Source organism: Oryctolagus cuniculus, chromosome 1 (assembly GCF_051225735.1).
Source record: "Oryctolagus cuniculus isolate XC-2025 breed Fujian yellow rabbit chromosome 1, ASM5122573v1, whole genome shotgun sequence".
Classification (NCBI taxonomy): domain Eukaryota; kingdom Metazoa; phylum Chordata; class Mammalia; order Lagomorpha; family Leporidae; genus Oryctolagus; species Oryctolagus cuniculus.
In genome coordinates this window covers 137517845-137538017 of record NC_142867.1, presented here as the reverse complement: position 1 = coordinate 137538017, position 20173 = coordinate 137517845, and the positions used below count along the sequence as shown (strand labels likewise).

Sequence of the window (20173 nt, the reverse complement as noted above, 5' to 3'; positions counted from 1 at the left end):
CCTACTAGTTTCTTCAAGCCAACAGATACAGGATACTAGATTTCAGAACTCTTTCTCAGAAAAATTTTGTAGAGGAGTTGCATTTCTATATTTTTTCAAATCTCTTAATGTCTAGCTTGAAAAACCAGCTAGATTTTCTCATCTGCTTCAGCAATTTATAATGATCTGTTCTTCTGATTGATACATAAAATCCAGCCTTATAAAGACATGCAGTTGAAAATGAAGAGTAATCTAGTTGTCTTGCAAAAACTGTTGATACTCTTCTATAAAACTGTATCAAAATTCAACAAGGTTAGTTGCAATACAGAATCTGAAATCATTATCAATAAAATTGTCATAATGAAATCATTTCTCACCAGAAAAAAGAACTCCTAAATTCAACAACCAAACAGCTCCATCAAAAAAATTATCAAAGAAAGAACCCAGAATAGACATTTCTTCCAAAGATGATGCACAAATGGCCACTAAGCACAAGCAAAGATGCTCAGTATCAGTAATCTGAGAAATGCAATCAAAACCACAATGGACCATCTTTGCATTAATTAGGATAGCTACAACCAAAAAAAAAAAAAAACAATAATAATACAAATACAGGTAAGGAGATACAGAATTAGAACTCTTGGTGCACTATTTCTGGGACTGCAAAATGGTGCAACTGCCCAGGAAAACACTACAGCAGTCTGTTTAGAAAACAGAATTGAAAGTTACTATATTAAAACTAGAACTACCACATAATCTGGCACTCCAACTTCTTATATACCCAAAATTGAAAGCAGAATCTCAAAGAGATGTTTAGGCAGCACTTCTCACAATTGTATATTCTACTAAGAGATGGAAGTAACCCAAATGTCCATCAATGGGCAGATGGATAAACAAAATGCATTATATATATATGTGTGTGTGTGTGTATACACATACACACACACACACAATGGATTATTATTTTTCATCCTTAAAAGGATAGAGAATTCTGAACAAGCCAGTCACAAGAAGAAAAATACAAACAAGTGATTATAATTATCAAGTCCCTGGAGTAGTGAAACTCAGAGACAAAAATAAGTAGTTGCCAGCAGGTCGAGAGAGGGAAGAAGGAAGTGTTGCTTAATGCACACAGAATTTCAGATTTACAAGATGGGAAGTTCTAGAGATTTGCTTCACCACAACATCAACGTATGTGGGTACTTTCAAAAGTTCATGGAAAATGGAATTAAAAGCTTATTTTGAAGAAAAACCTTTGAGACTCATTTCAGTTTTTCATAAAATGCATTTCCATGAAATGTTTGAAGTACCTCTGTGTAACATTATTGTAACTGTACTTAAAACATTAAAAAATAATAAATTCTGTTTTACCACAAGTTTAAAGAAATGGTCAACTTCATATCTTAAATGGATCTTATACCAATGTATGATTCACTAACATCACACACTGCTCACACAGAAATCATGGTGTTTGCTTAGTTAGAAACATCTTTCAAACAGTGGAAATTCCACTGTGCAACTCTGAGAGAATTAAGAGGAAAGCAGATAAAATTGCATCTGATATGATGTAGCATGAGTGCATTTTGCTTGCAAACTTCCTGAATGGGCTTCAGGGAATCCGAGGGGTCCCAAGATCTTGCTTGGGAAACCACTGCTCCTTGACACCACACACGCTTTGGCTGGCTCACTTAACTTGTTCTGTAACTTTAGCTTAAGAAAAACAATTGTAACTGTCTAATACACTACCTGAAAACAAGACAGGGAAGGCTGGTTTCTTAACTGAAGCAGGCACACAGTAAGGACTCAATTTGCAGATGCTTTTGGATTCCTTTTTAAAGACTGGCTTACTGTCTACAGAAGCAATTCACATCTACCACTAGAAACTTGGATAACCCAAAACTACAAAGCACATTATGGAACCACTGATGCTATCATTAGAGATTCTGGTATACTTCTTCAGCCTGTGAAGACAAAAGGACTGACCAGAACAGGTCACACGGCAACATGCATGAAGGTTCAGGTGAGCTAGAGATCTTGCCATAGGAGGGGTGCAAACTAAAATTCTGTGTCAGAAAAAGGAATGTCAACTATTTAGCAAAAGTGATAAAGTCTTTGGGTGCTATATGTTTTTAAAGATTTTATTTATTTATTATTTATTTATTTGAAAGGCAGAGCTACAAAGAGAGAAGCTGAGAGAGATCTTCCGTTTGTTCATTCCCCAAATGGCTGGGGCTGGGTCAGGCTGAAGCCAGGAGCCAGTAGATTCTTCCGGGTCTCCAATGTGGGTGCAGGGGCCCAAGTGCTTAGGCCATCCTCCACTGTTTTCCCAGGTACATTAGCAAGGAGCTGGATTAAAAGTAGAGCAGCCAGGATTTGAACAGGCACTCATATGGGATACTGGCATGTGGGCAGCAGCTTAGCCCAATGCATTACAGCATCAGCCCCTGAATAACACTTCTTAAACTAAGCCCTGCAAGAGTCTTAGTATGCTAAAATTTCTGATGTGAGAAATGGGTTGCTATCAAGACCAAGAGATCAGGACGTACACAAGAGAAAGACAGGCATGCAAGCACACTTGAAAACAGAGAAAAATGTGAAAGATGTCAAACCCACAAAGATTTCTGTGAAAACTGAACAATGTTTATAAAGAATGATCAGTGATTTAGCATTTGACAAAGAAAGAAAGGATTAATAAAACAACTTGCTGCTAAGGAGAGTTAAGTTGTTGAGGACATGCTTAAGCCCCGAAAATGCAATGGTCATGTCTAACGAAAAAGAAGGGAAGGGGCTGCATTAGTTTCTGACTTTCACAATTTGATCCCCACATCCCCACCCTCCATCTCTATCTGATGAAATTTTGTTTTAATGGCAAACACTTTTAAAAACAATTTCAAAAAGCATGTATCAATATTTTAAGCAATAGCAGCAACGCTATAATAAAAAACACTTCAAAGAAGCACTCTGAAGAAAGTAAAATTAACTTAGGTGTATCCATTGTGTTAAAAATAAAATCAACAGTTATTAAACATGGACCTCATATAAGAATATTTTAAGACAAAACTGGCACCCTATGACATAAAAAAGACACTGATTTCCACAAACATTGTTCAAACAAACCCTAAGAAATTAAAGACAAACACTAAAGTTCCCATGTTTTGGTGGCTTAAATTTTGGCCCAAAGCAAACAGTGATCATTTATGTAATACACAATGAAAGACATATACTTCACATAAAGATCCTAAAGTGTTTAATTAGATTTCTCTTAAGAATTCAACACATAGGATATTAGATAATAAGTCATCCTACCCATCACTGTCCGAGTAACAGTGAGTAAAAACACTACAAATTAAATTGTAAACTCCTTGGGGAGGGGGCATGGGATGGGATATATCTTTACATCCATCAGAGTTCCTGCAGCTGTTGTTTCAGAATATCTGCTTGGTACCAATGTTCGTGGTTTTAGGTTAATGACTTAAATGTTCATCAAGAGTGCTTGTATTCCAGTAAAAATAAAAATAAAATATACCAATAATGTTGAAGGAGCAATCAAAACATATCCACTTCAATATCACTTTTAAAGCTTATAATCCACAAGTAGTAAAAAGAACTTACCAACTCTATCGGGGAGGACTTCAAGTGCAGAAACTCTCTCATCTTTATTAAGTTCTAGTCCATAAACACAGTCAAATCCATCGTATTTTATAAGATACAAAGAAGGATTTACAGGCACCTGGTCCAGGACGGTTCCTTTCCACTGGGTGACAGGGCCATTCCCCTCTTTCCACCCATGCTGAATCCTGCATCCTACGATGTTCCGCCGGGGCTGGGAAACAGGTTTGCTGGGCCCCACACTGCTCCGGTGTTTTCTGTATTCACACACACACAAGGCATTATCTCACAGGTACGCAGGCCTCGATCCAATGTGGCGACTGGCTAGCATGCTCCCACCCCATAGCAGTGGTGCTTGCAAGGAAGACCTCGCCTTTCCCAGCACGCAGCATGAGGCAGTAGTAACAGGAGACTCTGTGTCTGAACTGTGCACAGGCAGAAACAAACTACTAGTCAGTAGCAATTTAAGCCCTACCATTAGGCATCAGCTTCCCAGCTTTCACGCTTCTTTTAATTCAATCAATTCAGAATCACCCAAGTTAAGGAAAAGGAAAGGGTGACCAAATGAAATTGATTATACCAGTAATTACATATACCTACAGCTTTACATGAATCCATTTCAAGTAAAAGATAAATGTACAGCTATTCAACGCTATCCATTCTGATGCTCTGCTGGCAGAAACAGTAAGAATATACTACATATATATGAGTTTTTCTTAAACTGGAGTTGAGGCTGGCTTATTATCAATATATCAGGCAACCATTACTTATCCAGGAAGCGTATTATTAAGCACTTAACTAAGTTAACTTGTTTATAACAAATGCTGAATGTACTATTAAAAATTATCTGAGCAACATCAAAAGTACATTGTTTCTACATATAATGCTTACAAAAAAGACACCTGGCTCTTGGTATCAGGAAAATCTTCATTTCACCTTGAAACACAAAGATAAGGGACAAGATTTTGGCAAGTTGAAGGCCAAAACCAACACACTGGATACTAAGACATGACAAGAACTAAGCAGTTAAGGGAGCTAAAAAGAATTCCCTCCCCACAGTTTCGCGGGCATAAAACCCCCATTTGGTACACCATGAGTAAACGTGATTAATGCTCAGCATGTAACCCAAAAAGCTTAAAAAAAAATTGAGTGCAGGTTGTAAACATACATAAGGGATAACTCATTCTAGACTTGTTATGTACATTTAGTCAAGCTGGAGGTCCTGGAGGGAAGGCAGAGGGGAACCCCTTACAAAAAAGTTCACAAAGGATACAGCTAAAGAAGACAAGCAGAAAACAGAAAAGGTGAAGAAACAACTGGCAATTAAAAAGCAAAGACTAGGGGCCAGCACAGTGGCGTAGCAGGTAAAGCTGCTGCCTGCAGTGCCAGAATCCCATACAGGTGCCGGTTCGAGACCCAGCTGCTCCACTTCCAATCCAGCTCTCGCTATGGCCTGGGAAAGCAATAGAAGATGGCCCAAGTCCTTGGGCCCCTGCACCCTCGTGGGAGACCCAGAAGAAGCTCCTGGATTCAGATCGCGTAGCTCCAGCCATTGCGGCCAACTGGGGAGTGAACCGGTGGATGGAAGACCTCTGTCTTTCTCTGCCTCTCCTCTGTGTGACTCTTTCAAATAAATTTTAAAAAGCAACCCAAAAGTACTAAAAAAAATATCAATTCAAGGAAATTTTCCTGAAATAAAACACTTGAACAAATGCGTCTATCCCCTTGGAAAACAGACTCAGAATGACTAAGACATATCCCAGTAAAACAAATAGATGTTAAAGGAAATAACATTCTTTGGGAATTCAGGCAAAATGATCAAATCATGTGTAAGGATAAGAAAATCAGTATGTGACAGCATCCTGGGTGCTGGACAACAGAGAGGCAAACTAATGGCTCTCAGGAGAGAGAAACTTGGAGCCACGGATTCTACAACTGGCAGAACAGTACACTGACCTACGGGTAGGAACACGGACCATGAGCCTCAGAAGCAGCAGAGGGCTGCCAGGAGAAAATGGGCGTGTTTAATCAGGACAGCCGGGGGCACCTGGGAAACACAACAGTGTGCACCTGCCCTCTGCTCTGATGGTACAGATTTAAGTCTAACTCTCAAAGGCAGGAGGAAACATCAACAGCAGAATACGCAGACTGACTTCCTTATAAAACTTGAGGCAGTGAGTATTGCCTCACATTAGGTGGAGAGGACCAAGAGCTACAGTCAGACCTGTTCACAATAAGAAACCAAGACCCATCGCCTGAAGAGTGAATGAAGACTACAATGTCAACATGCACAGGAAAAGGGTGCAGGGGTGGGAACCTTTTTTCTGTCAAGGCCCATTTGGATATTTATAATATCATTTGCAGGCCATACAAAATTAGCAACTTTAAAATTTAGCCTACTATAAACGTACTGGAGTTCAAGTCCCACCTGCAGTTGACTTGGCAGCGCCAGACCAAATGATTTCCTGGGCCTCATGTAACCCACTGGCCAGACGTTTCCTAACAGTGGTCAAGCACTGTCAAGTCTGTAAGTCTGTAACCTGTAACCACTGAACCAATCGAAGAACCAAGAGAAACTGGATTTCTCAACATCTTCATAATCACTAGACTCCACCTGGACAACACGGCCAACACATTTTTCTTCAAAGACATAACCAATTACTTATCTCCTCTTGATCTTTACGCAGAAGACTCAGTAATTCATCCTGCGAGCACGACTAGGCTTTCTTCACACAGCAAAGGCTAAGACTAGCTTAAAGACCTCACTGGGGAAAGCAATCAATCCTATGTATCATTTTTTAATTTACAAAAGCATTCCATTACTACCCAAATTATAAGCCAATACAGCATCTTCACCATTGTGGTTTGACACCACTGTGTCAAACACCTATGTAGATGTCATTATGGCAGTACTTTTGCAGTTGGAGTTAACAAACATTCAAACCCATGTACTCTGAGTAGCCAGTTCCCTACAATCAACCAAGCTCGAAACACAAACACAGGCATGCTTGCCTGTTCTACTGGCTATTTCTCTGGAGACTTCTGACAACCAGCTAAGACTCTTTCCTAAATTCAGATAATAAAATTTTCTGGCACTTTCAACAAAACCACTATAGAGTTAGACAATGACAGATTTCCAGATCTGGGCGCTGTCCCTTCTCTAACTTAGTAGTAGCATTCTTCTGTAAATGGAGACTATCTGCGGTGGGTCCTGGTAATGCTTGAAAATGCCTTTAGTCAACATTTCAAATACGCTGCTTTCATGCAGTCACCTCCAATGCAAGCACTCCAAGGGGCTGGGACTGTCCAGCTCCAGTGCCACTTAAGCTGCTCCTGCTGTCTTTTAACCCTAAAGATGCACAATCCTTCCTTCTGGGTGGATTGTTTCCTCAGCTTTTAGCAAGAGAATTTGAATACTCATCTCTTGCTATGATATGTTCCTGGTCTTATTCTCAACATCTTGCTTTCTGTTTTCTATTTGCCAGTTATTTTCATTTCTTCACCTCCCTTTCTTCCTTTATCTGTAGAGTTGGAATGACAGAGGCTTCTTTGCACTAAATGACGATTCTAAAGAAGCCATGTAGCATTTCTAGTCTTGAAAAGTACCATTAACTTTCTAAATATCATGCCCTAGTTTAGATTTTTCTACTAAATCTATAATTAATCAAAACCTATACTTTTTCTTCCCCATCTGAAACAACACTAAAGGCAACCAAAAATCCTCAGCAAAAAAGGGAAAACTCACTGGGGCCAGCGCTGTGGCGCAGTGAGTTAAAGCCCCAACCTGCAGCACCAGCATCCCAAATTGGTGCTGGTTTCAGTCCCAGCTGCTCCACTTCCAATCCAGCTCCCTGCTAATTCACCTGGGAAAGCAAGAGACCAAGAAGAAGCTCCTGGCTACTGGCTTCGGATCAGCTCACCTCCAGCTATTGGGGTCATCAGGGGAGTGAACCACTGGGAGGAAGCTCGCTCTCGCTCTCTCTCTCTCTACCTCTTTCTAATAAATAAAATAATTCTTTAAAAGAGAAAACTAAAAAACTTCATCTAGGGAGGCCAGTTTGTGTCCCAGTTGCTCCTCCTTCGATTCAACTCTCTGCTTAAGGCCTGGGAAAGCAGAGGAAGATGGCCCCAAGAGCACCGATGTGCACGAGTGTGCACCGATGTGTGTGAGATCTGGAAGCACCTCTTGGCTTTGGACTGTCTCAGCTCCAGCCACTGCAGCCATCTGGGGAGTGAACCAGCAGACAGCTCTCCCCCTCTCCCTCTCTCTGTAACTCCACCTCTCAAATAAATAAATCTTAAAAAAAAAAAAAAAAGTTTCTCTGGCTACTTCCACTGAAATGAAAGCTTTTGTTCCAAACTGCTGTTTTTTCATTATACTATCTTAAAAATACTTTTTTAAGTTATGAAAAAGGGATTGGCGCTGTGGTGCAGTGGGTAAAGCCGCTGCCTGCAACACCGGCATCCCATATGAGTGCCATCAAATCATGGCTGCTCCACTTCCAATCCAGCTCTCTGCTGCAGCCTGGGAAAGCAGAAGATGGCCCAAGTCCTTGGGTCCCTGCACCCACACAGGTGAATAAGCTCCTGGTTCCTGGCTTTGGATTGGTGCAGCAATCGGCCGTTGTGGCCAATTGGGGAGTGAACCATTGGACGGAAGACCCCTCTCTACACCGCTCTCTTTCACTCTCCCTGTCTCTCCGCTCTCTCTGTGTAACTCTGATTTTCAAAGAAATAAATCTTTAAAAAAAAAAAGGGCTATCTGGTGAAAACCTGACAGCTTCACTGCTCCACTACAATCCACCCTGGGAGAGTAAAACGTCTATGAGCTCTACACATCTGGAAGATGCTAATGACCATTGTATGTCAGTGTTTCTCTCAGTCTCTTTTCCTTCTAGCAATACTCAGATGTGCACTGAGAAAGCAAAGCTATGAAAATGGGATAACTCCTCCCTTCATATCAACTACCCCCTTCTGCTGCATAGTAATGAACAAGTTTTAGAAACAAATACACCTGTTAATGCACTAAATGAAATTCCTGAAATGAGAAACATACCGGACAAGATTATTTCAGCGGTTATATATGTGAACCTTATAGCTTTTTAATAAGTGTGTGTTTGTTTTGGGGAATCCAACCCATGAGATGACAAACAGTAGTACTTAAAACTGAGGCACAGAGAATATCCCTTGCACTAAATCTACGAATAATATATCCAAAGGCTCAAAACTATCAACGCCTGAAACTCTCAATAAATGAACTTTAATCGTAAGTGATTACTGAAAATATGTAAAAATCTCTAAAACAGATTGCATGTTAATATGCTTAAAGCCTCTGTTTAACTTAAGCGGTCAATCTACGTGAAATGAACTGTTTGGTTCTGCAAATTTGAGGTTTAAACTTTTACCCCCAATCCACTGTATTTTTATTATTACTTTATAGTTAAGGCAGACATTTTCATTTTATTGTTATCTTTCAATTGTAGCAAGCGATGGCTTGCCACTTAAGACACTGACATGATAATGATGGGACATCTATCGCATACATTATCAAATTCCTGGATATGGCAAAACCATGAAGGTTAAGGAGCAAATCAGTGATATTTGAGAAACACTTGAAACCTCGGGGAAGCAGGCATACTTACTTAACCTTTGCATTTTCACTTGCTGTTTCGCCAACGGATTACCACGAATATCTACAGTGAATATCCTGTATCCATTCCAACAGGAACTCTCTGGCTCAACCACAATCACAACAGCCCTATCTGTCCAGACCTTCCTCGGCAGCCACGACTCCTGTCTTCAGCCACCAGCGCCGAGACGAAGGGGCAGAAGTGTCCACATGAATCATCTGAAACCAACACCTGTCGGGTCTGAGTGCTTTCTCCACGACTAAGGAGACTCACACCACCCACACGGTCAGCGCCATGGCACCGTCACCAGGGCACGACGAGGACCCAGGGAGGCTGGGGCTGTGCTAGCAGATGTACGTGGGACCGTTACAATGAAGAGAACATCTCAGTTCTCTGTTCTGGATCCAACTATGTCAGCCAAAAGCAATTCCTTTGGGGAAGAAAGCAGTTTCTGTCCTCTGGTGCCTAGAGAACACAGGGTGGAGCCATCTTTTTACATGCATGGCTACTGCATTCTCCTCTGACATGCAGTCGCTTTCCCTACATTACAGGGTTTTCACTCAGGTAAAAATGTGACAAAGCAGCAAGGGTGGCAGATGCTGGGAGCCCCGCCCCACATAAGAAATGGTCTCAGCGCCAGAGGAGCTCCTTATCCAACAGCAGACCCAACCCAGGAGAGGCAGGAGACGTGCCCTCGGGCCTGCCACTCTCCCACAGCTGGCCAGCTCCCAGCACACAGGAAGGGGGTCATGACCCAGAGGCTTCTCAGGGTGAAAGGCAGAGCCGGCTCCCTGCAGCCAGGGGGCGTGACTGCACACAGTGACTCGCCAGGCGCGGGGCTGCTGAGCCGAGAACCCCTCCCTCGGCCTCCTCAGTGACCCCACACGCCAGCTGCCCCAGGGCCCAACATGCGATCCAAAAGCAGGTTTCAGAACGGCTTACTTGTGGGACGTCCGCTTCTTCATCATGTTGGCAGACACTCCAGCATGGCCTGGAAGAGAGGCGAGTTACAGTCAAGGAAAACTGCATCCAACAGCTCAGAATTCACATGAAGAAGCTAACTGCGAACAGCCCACGCCTAAGAACCGTTGCTAACTCTCTGAAAGGAGACCCAAGGAGGTCCCGGGAGGACAAGGGGCACGCGTCCCAGTTCAGCCCCAGATGGGCCACGAAAACCCAGAACCAGAATCACACTCACAAAAACCATGAAGAAACGAGTGGCCACCCTAGCCACAGAGTACTAAGTGGCACACGACCTGTGCTGCTCTCATGGAACTCGAAAATGGGACAAAATTCAAGAACCCTGGATTCAGAGACCGGAGAGGCACAAAGCATGGGTCTCTGAGACCTAGGGACGGACCAGGGACAGGAAGGCCCCGCGGTCACCCCAACAGCAGGCTTTGGACGACGATACACGGAGCAGGAGCCAAGAACACCCCTCTGTTCACCAAGTCGGGGAGGGGAGTGAGGCTGAGACTGTGCAACACAGCGCAGCAGGAGGGGGCCCCTGGGGGTGGCAGACATGATGCCCAAAGTCTCAGGGCAGGTGGGCTTAAGGCTCTGGCCAAGCACAAGTCTGCATAGAAAGAATTCTGAGAAAGCACAGACTGAAAAGAGTTGTTCCAGCTCCATCTACCCACCTCTTCACCACCTGGGTCGAACAACGAACCCTCCAAGAGCAGGGAGCCCTCCTAGGAAGTCTGAGGGAGCCTTGGATCCACCCTCAACACCTCCTGCCCAAACAAACCTTGGCATTCTTTACAGGACAGCAGCAAACGTCTCAATACTCAACAATACAACGTTTGAAATGTCCAACACCCCAGCCAAAATTAGATGTGCAGAAAAGTGGCTTACGATCCTCTGCTGATGGACCCTGGGAGGCAGCAGGTGATGGCTCAAGTGCTTGGGCCCCTGCCACCCACACAGAAAACCTAGATGGAGTCCTGGGCTCCTGGCTTCAGCCTACCACCCCCTGTCAATGGGGAGAATCAGGGGAGTGAATCTGAGGATGGAAGACAGCTCTCTTGTTCACTCACTCTTCTTCTACCTTTCAAGTAAATGAAAATAAACGAAGATTTTTTTTAAAAAAAATGGCCTAGCAATTAAGACCCACATCAGGGGGCCAGCGCTGTCTATAGCAGGTAAAGCTGCTGCCTGAGGCACCAGGATCCCATATGGGCTCCAATTCGAGTCCTGGCTGCTCTGCTTCCAATCCAGCTCCCTGCTAATGCGCCTAGGAAAGCAGTGGAAGATGGGCCCCTGCACTCACATGGGAGACTAGCATGAAACTCCTGGCTTTGGCTTGGCCTAGCCCTGGCTCTTGTGGCCACTGTGGGGAGTGAACCAGCAGACTGAAGATCTGTCCTGTCACTCTGTCCCTCTAACTTTGCCTTTCAAATAAATAAAATTTAAAGGGGGGGGGGGGGGGGCCTTGGCAGTTAAGACCCACATCAGGGGTCCAGCATTGTGGTGGTACGATATGGTTAAGCCACAATGCAGGCATCCTGTATGAGTGCTGGTTCCGGCCCCAGGTGCTCCACGTCTGATGCAGCTTCCTGATAATTCACCTGGAAAAGTAGTGGAGGACGGCAAAAGTACTTGGGCCCCTGCCACACATGAGAGAGACCCACGTAGAATTCCTGGACTTTGGATTCTGCCGGGCCAGCTTCAGCCTCCGCAGCCATCTGGAGAGCGAACCAGCAGGTGGAAGATCTCTGTCTCTCCCTTTCTCTCTGTAACTTTGCTTTTCAAAATAAATAAATCTTAAAAAAAAAAAAAAAAAAACCACCACATCTGCATGCCTAGGTTTGATTCCCAGCCCCAGATCTGTAGCCCAGCATCTCGATAAAGCAGACCCTAGGTGTGTACAGTGATGCAAGTAACTGGATTCCTGTCGCCTATACAGGACACACTCTGGACTGCATTCTTGGCTTTGGCCTGGCCCGGTCCAGCACAGCTCCTACAGTTGTGGTCATTCAGCGGGTGAACAAGCAGATGACAGTCCTCTGTATTAATGTGACTTTCTGTCTTTCTGCTACTTCAATAATCTACAAACAAAGGTCAAAATCAAAGGACACCACACCAAGGCTCTTCCTAGTCAAATTTCTGAGAGCCACTGATACAGAGAATACTTAAAAGCAACCAGGAGTGAGTTGAGTACCACAGTGGTAAAGAGGCTACTTGGGATGGCACCAGCATCCTTTATCAGAATGAGTCTCAGATCTGTTCCCAACTCCAGCTTCCTGCTAATGCACACCTTGGGAGGCATCACGTGCTGGCTAAAGTACTTCGGTCCCTGCTCCTGAGTAGGAGGGACTGTGTTCTGACCTTCTGGCTCCAGCCCGGTCGAGCCTGGTCCAGCCCCACAGTGGCAGGTATGTGACGAACAAACCAGTGTACAGGAGATCTCTCTCTACCTGCTCCTCTGCTTGAATAGGAGGCACATTCAATACCGGGAAACGATTATAACACCAGCTTCATTTGTTGTCAGATACCACATAAGCCACGTGACAAAGGAATACACCTCAACATACTACAAAATAGGCAAACCAGGAAGAGCAGGCAAAGTCGCCACACAGGACACCTGCATCCTGTACTAGAACACCCAGAAGGAAGCAGACAATAGCTCAAGTATTGAGCCCCTGCCACCAGCCTGGAGACCTGGATGGAATTCCTGGGTCCTGGCTTAGCCTTGGCTGCTGTGGGCACGTGGGGAGTGGACCAACAGATAGAAGTGTGCTCTCTCTATTTCTGTGTGTGTGTGCGCGTGTGCACCCGTGTTGCTCTGCCTTTCAATTAAATATATATATATAAACAAATATATAAAAACTGGGCACACCAACTTACTGCTAGAACACTATATCCAAACAAGTATGACTTCCAGCCCCAACACACTCAGAACACAAAATTGTCTAGACCAATTAAAAGACTATAAATAAAGAAAAGGGCTGATTATTAGCATCAGACAAACTAACTTTGGGACAGCCAATATTGCCACAGATGAAAAAAGATATTTCAGATGGGGCAGGAGTTTGGCCTTAGGAGTTAAGAATGCTTCCATCCTGTGGCCAGTGCTGTGGCACAGCAGGTTAAGCCACTGACTATAGCGTCAGCATCCCATGAGTGTCAGTTTGTGGCTCAACTATTCCTGTTCCTATCCAGCTCCCTGCTAATGGCATGAGAAAGCAGTGAAGGATGGCCCACTCTCTTGGGACCCTGTATCTATGTGGGAGACCTGGATGAAGAGTCTGGCTCTTGGTTTTGGTCTGGCCCACCCTCGGCTGTAGCAACAATTTGGGGAGTGAACCACCAAATGAAAGATCTCTCTCTAATCTCTTCCTCTTTCTCAGTAACTCTGTCAAATAAATAAAACAAAGCATTAAAAAAAAAAAAAGGAGGGGGAATGCTTTCAACTTAAATAAAAATGCCTGGATTTGCTTCGCAGCTACAGTCTCAACTCCAGCTTCCCACCAATGTCACTATGAAAAGCAAGAGTAATGGCTCAAGTTTTTGGGTTCCTGCCATCTGCAAGGGATACCTGGATTGAACTCCCAGCCCCTGGCACTGGCCTGGGCACTGAACGCATTCAGGGAGTAAAGCAGTGATAGGAGCTCTGTCTGGTTGTCTTGCTGCCCAAAAAATTGATTTTTAAAAAGGACAATTAAATTCATAAAACGGTCAATTAATCAAGAAGCCATAATTATAAATGCACCTTAACCTAATTACATAATATTAAAAAACATGGCCGGTGCCGCGGGTCACTAGGCTAATCCTCCGCCTTGCGGCGCTGGCACACAGGGTTCTAGTCCTGGTTGGGGCACCGGATTCTGTCCCGGTTGCCCCTCTTCCAGGCCAGCTCTCTGCTGTGGCCAGGGAGTGCAGTGGAGGATGGCCCAAGTGCTTGGGCCCTGCACCCCATGGGAGACCAGGAGAAGTACCTGGCTCCTGCCATAGGATCAGCGCGGTGCACCGGCTGCAGCACGCCGGCTGCGGCGGCCATTGGAGGGTGAACCAATGGCAAAGGAAGACCTTTCTCTCTGTCTCTCTCTTTCTCTCTCACTGTCCACTCTACCTGTAAAAAAAAAAAAAAGAAAGAAAGAAAGAAAGACAGACAGACAGACAGACCATGAGGGGCTGGCACTGTGGCATAGCAGCAGGTAAAGCTGTCACTTGCAGTGCTGGCAACCCGTATGGAAACCGGATCTAATCCTGGCTGCTCCACTTCCAATCCAGCTCCCTGCGATGGCCTGGAAAGCAGTAGAAGATGGCCCAAGTGCTTGGACCCTTGCACCCACATGGCTTCTGGCTTCAGACAGGCACAGCTCCAGTCATTGTGGCCATTTGGGGAGTGAACCAGTGGATGGAACACCCCTTTTTCTCTGCCTCTGCCACTCTGTAACTTTGCCTTTCAAATAAAATAAATAAAGCTTTAAATAAAATAAAATAAAATAAAATATATGAAGCAGGCCAGTGCTGTGGTTTAACAGGAACAGCCACTGCCAGTGATGCTGGTGTCCCATATGCGTGTCCATTCGTGTCATGGCTGTTCTACTTCCGATCCAGTTCCTTGTAATGGCCTGGGAAAGCAGAAGATGACTCAAGCATTTGGGCCCCTGCTACCCACATCTGGAGACCCAAACTCCTAGCTCCCAGCTTTGTCCTCGTCCAGCCCTGGTCATCTGGGGAGTTAACCAGTGGATGGAAGATCTCTGTTACCCTCTCTGCAAATAAATAAATAAAAATAAAAACACATGAATCAGAAACTGATGGAACTGCAGACAAGAATATATCAAGGCGGTGCCGAGGCTCACTTGGCTAATCCTCCGCCTGTGGCGCTGGCACCCCGGGGTTCTAGGCCCGGTCAGGGCGCCGGATTCTGTCCCGGTTGCCCCTCTTCCAGTCCAGCTCTCTGCTGTGGCCCAAGAGGGCAGTGGAGGATGGTCCAAGTGCCTGGGCCCCTGCACCTGCATGGGAGACCAGAAGGAAGCACCTGGCTCCTCCTGGCTTCAGATTAGTGTAGCACGTCGGCTGTAGCAGCCATTTGGGGGGTGACCAATGGAAGGAAGACCTTTCTCTCTAACTCTGCCTGTCAAAAAAACAAAAAAAAAAAAAAAAAAAAAAAAACGAACACATCAAAATGATACTTAATATGTTAACTCTCCTTTCTCAACAATTGATGTAAGCATGTAGAAAATCAAAAAGGGCCATGGGGCCAGCACTGTGGCGTAGCAGGTAGAGCCACCACCTGCAGTGCTGGCATCCCATATGGACACCAGTTCATGTCCTGGCTTCTCCACTTCCAATCCAACTCTCTGCTATAGCCTGGGAAAGCAATGGAAGATGCCCAAGTCCTTGGGCCCCTGCACCTGCATGGGAGACCTATTGGCCCAGATCTAGCTGTTGTAGCCATTTGAGGAGTGAACCAACGAATGGAAAACTTCCCTCTCTGCCTCTGCCTCACTGCAACTCTTCCTTTCAAATAAATAAATAGATAGATAAATAAACCTTCTTGGAAAAAGAAAGACGGGGGAAGGGGGGCAGAGCCGGCACTGTGGACAATGGGTAAAGCCTGCAGAGTCAGTATCGTGTATGGGTGCCGGTTCAAGCCCCAGCTGCTCCACTTCTGATCCAGCTCCTTACTAATGTGCCTGGGAAAGCAGCAGAAGATGGCCCAAGTCCTTGGGCACATGCAACCACATAGGAGCCCCAGAAGAAGCTCCAGGTTCCTGGCTTTTTTTTTTTTTTTTTTTTGGTGAGGGAAAGGGTTTATTGGAGAAAATGCAGCAGACCGGAGGGGTGGGGCGGTGAAGGGAAAAAAGGGCTGCGTGTCTGGGAAGGGGGTCTGATATACCTTTTCCAGGGGGCGGGCAGTGAGGTAGGAATTAGCCAATCCCATTAGGTTGGGAGTGGAGCTTAGCCCAGCTCCCTGCTCTCGATCAGCCCAGCTCTGGCCATTGCTGCCATCTGGAAAGTGACCCAATGCATGAAGACCTGTCTGTTTCTGCTTCTGTCTCTCTGTATCTCTGCCTTTCAAATAAATAAATAAATCTTAAAAGTTGCAGCATTATGGTATACCAGGTAAAGCCGCCGCCTGCAGTGCCAGCATCTCATATGGGCATCGGTTCAAGACCCAGCTGGCTCCACTTCCGATCCAGCTCTCTGCTATGGCCTGGGAAAGCTGCAGAAGATGGCCCAAGTCTTTGGACCCCTGTACTGAAGTGGGAGACCCTGAAAAAGCTTCTGGCTCCTGGCTTCAGATCAGCCCAGCTTCAGCCATTGCAGTCATTTGTGGGGTGAACCAGTGGATGGAAGATACCAATCTCTCTCTGCCTCTGCCTCTCTGTAACTCTGCCTTTCTAATAATAAACAATTCTTTAAAATATCAAATCAAAAGACCTGAATGTTATGAACAGCCAACCTAACTAGTTAGCTGATATTAATGGAACTCTGAACATTAAGGCCAAAATACACACTTCTCCAAGCTGACGTAGAAGCACCATCCAGATGTGTTACATGCTGACTCATAACGCAAGTCTCAGTATACTTAAAAGAATCTGAACTATAAGGCCGGCGCCGCGGCTCACTAGGCTAATCCTCCGCCTAGCGGCGCCGGCACACCGGGTTCTAGTCCCAGTCAGGGCGCCGGATTCTGTCCCATTGCCCCTCTTCCAGGCCAGCCCTCTGCTGTGGCCAGGGAGTACAGTGGAGGATGGCCCAGGTGCTTGGGCCCTGCACCCCATGGGAGACCAGGAAAAGCACCTGGCTCCTGGATCCTGCCATCAGATCAGCGCGGTGCGCAGGCCGCAGCGCGCCGACCATTAGAGGGTGAACCAACAGCAAAAGGAAGACCTTTCTCTTGGTCTCTCTCTCTCACTGTCCACTCTGCCTGTCAAAAAAAAAAAAAAAAAAAAAAAGAATCTGAATTCATATAAAATATATCATCTTATCACAACAGAATTTAAGCTAGAATAATAATAAAATACTATCTGGAAAATTAAACAAGTTTTTTAATTTTTAAAGATTTTTTTATTTGAAAAGCAGTGTAACTAGAAAAAGAGGTCTTTCATCCACTGGTTTACTCCCCAGAAGGCCTCAATAACTCGGCCAGACTGAAGCCAGGAGCCAGGAACTCCATCCAGGTCTCCCACAAGGGTGGCAGGGACTCAAGCAGTTCAGCCATCATCTGCTGCCTTTCCAGGCACGTTAACCAGAGTGCTGAATTAGAAGCAGAATAGCTGGGACTTGAACTGCACTCTGATATGGGATTCCAGCAACGCAAGCAGTGCCTTAAACCACTGCACCACAACGCTATCTCCCAAACAACAGACTTATAAATATCCATGGCTCAAAGACACATCACAATGAAAATTTCAAACATTTTGAAAGGAAAAAAATATAAATACAATCTAGCAAAATTCATGAGATGCGGCAAAAAGCAGTATAGACAATATTCATCAGCAATGTGCACTTACAACGATAAAAGTATGAAGGGAAAAAGATTTCTTGGGGCCTGTGTTATGGCACAGTGGGTTAAGCCACCACCTTCAACACCAGTATCCCATGTGGGTACAGGTTCAAGTCCCGGCTACTCCACTCCTGGTCCAGCTCCCTGCTAATGCTCCTGGGAATGCAGTGGAGGACAGCCCAAGTCTTCAGGCCCCTGCATCCATGTGGGAGACCTAGAAGAAGCTCCTGGCTCTTGGCTTTGGCCTGGATCAGCACCAGGAGCATTGCAGCCATTTAGAGGGCAAACTGGCGAAAGGTCTGTGTGTCTCTCTTCCTCTTTCTCTGTAACTCTTTTAAACAAACAAAATAAAAAAAAAAAAAAATTTGGGGGGGGGGGTAAAAAAGACTTATTTAAGGTAAAGTCAGCACGGTGGTTACTGTGTGTGGAGGGGAATGAGGCTGGGGAGGGCAGAGGGAGGCTCCCTATCATCTGCTGTACAGTGAGCTGTGCATTTCTAAGTATGTATTTCAGTATTAATGTCGCATATACAACATTTAAAAGTTAACTAAATAAAGGCACTATATGGCCAGTCTGGAAGCCTGACAACTGTAGTTCAAAGAAAAGACATGGGGGTGGGGGACTCTGAGTGTGGAGAGCAATTCTGCCCTGCTCCCCCAGCAAGTGGGCATGTGCTGGGAAAGGAGGGGACAGAGGCAGGAGGATGTTAACAGTAAAGAAATGGGTCTGTGACAGCAGCAAATCCACCAGAAGCAGCCCTGTACCACCTTAGGCTGGAGAGCAGACCAGAAAGAAGGTGAGAAGGCAAAAGAAAGGAGTCACTGAGGGTCTACAGGAATCGCACCAGGTGTCAAAGCCCCATCTTCCCCAACACACACAATGTCCCACCAGACACATGAGTGCTGGTTTCTGGGCAAGGTGCTTCACAGGCTGGTCAGGCAGACATCATGTTTGCCTTTCAACAAAAAAACTACAAGGCACATTAAAATGCAAAGAGTTGGAAGAGACAGAACAAGCACCAGAACCGTACTCAGAAATAGCAGAATGTTGGAAGGTTCAGGACAGGAATTTGAAATAATTAATATGCTACAAGCTCTAGGGAAAAAAGTAAGTAACACACAAGAACAGATGGGTAAGGAAAGAAATAGAAATTTTAAAAAAAGATTCTAGACACAGATCTTATATATACCTTCAAAAAAATGAAGTCAAAATGGGACATAGATCTAAGTGTAAAAAGTAAAACTATAAAATACCTGGCAGGTAACATAAGGAAATATCTAGATGACCTAGTACACAGTAATAACTTTTTAAAAAATATTTATTTATTTGAAAGGCAGAGTTACAGAGGCAGAGGCAGAAGGAGCAAGCTCTTCTACCTGCTGGTTCACTCCCCCAAACGTCCGCAACAGCTGGGGGCTGGGCCGATCTGGAGCCAGGAGCCAGCAGCACAAGGACTTAGGCCATCTTCTGCTTTCTCAGAACATAGCAGAGAGCTGAATCAGCAGTGGAACAGCCGGACTCAAACCAGTGCCCATATGGGATGTGGCACCGCGAGCGGTGGCTTTACCCGCTATGCCACAGCGCTGGCCCCTGGGGGCCTTTTCCAGTCATATGATTAGGCTTGTCATGTGATTAGGTCTCAGAACTCCGGAGCCTGTATCCATGGCTATGTGGGACCTTCATTTGTGCTGCTCAGTACCTCCGACCCTAAAATGAGACAAGAGACACCGCCAGAAACCTCAGGAAGCTAAGGAACCCTCCCAACAGTGCTGCCTTAGAGTTCCTATCAGACAAGAAATGCTAGAGAAGGCAAAACTAGGGCAATAATCAAAGATCCGTGCTTGCCAGGGTGCAAGGAAGGGAAGGGTAAATAGGTGGAGTACAGGGATTTTTATGGCCGCGAAATTATTGTGACACCATAATGATAAATCCACGTTACTACACATTTGTCCAAACCCACAGAATGCACAACATTCAGAGGGAGCACCCATTATCTGGGTGATAAGGACAGACGTATTCAGTGTAGGTTCAAATCTACCACTGTGTAGGATGCCAACAGTGAGAAAGGCTGTAAATCTGTGAGGAAAAGGGGTAACAGGAACTTTTTGTACTTTCCATTCCATGTTGCTGTGAACACAACACCATGAAAAAATAATATCTACTTGAAAAAAAGCCCTCAAGGGGCCAGTGCTGTGGTGCAGGGGCTTGCAGCCATTTGGGCAGTGAGCCACCAAACGGCAAATTTCTTTCCCACTGTCATTCTGCCTTTTTTTTTTTTTTTAAAGATTTATTTATTTATTTGAAAGGCAAAGTTACAGAGAGAGGGAGAAATAGGTCGTCCATCCACTGGTTCACTCCCCAGATGGCAGTAATTGCTGGAGCTTGGGCCAATCCAAAGCCAGGAGCCTGGAGCTGTTTGGGGTCTCCCACATGGATACAGGCGCCAAGCACCTGGGCCATTTTCTACTGCTTTCCCAGGCACATCTGCAGG

At 45.1% G+C, this 20173-nt stretch overlaps 1 protein-coding gene across 17 annotated transcripts in view; it reads right to left on the bottom strand.

Moving 5' to 3' along the window:
• Positions 1-20173, bottom strand: part of SPIN1 (spindlin 1) — a 73673-nt gene that overhangs the window by 10442 nt on the left and 43058 nt on the right. For 10 of the 17 annotated variants that reach the window (XM_051847563.3, XM_051847543.3, XM_089315762.1 and 7 more), the window contains 2 exons: positions 10161-10209; positions 3592-3845 (listed from right to left, as the gene is read on the bottom strand). In XM_051847563.3, coding sequence (XP_051703523.1) covers positions 3592-3845; positions 10161-10186 — 280 coding nt within the window. In that variant the 5' untranslated portion in view covers positions 10187-10209. The remainder of the gene's footprint in view (positions 1-3591; positions 3846-10160; positions 10210-20173) is intronic. The other 7 variants (XM_089315782.1, XM_089315768.1, XM_089315765.1 and 4 more) reach the window with 2 other exon arrangements.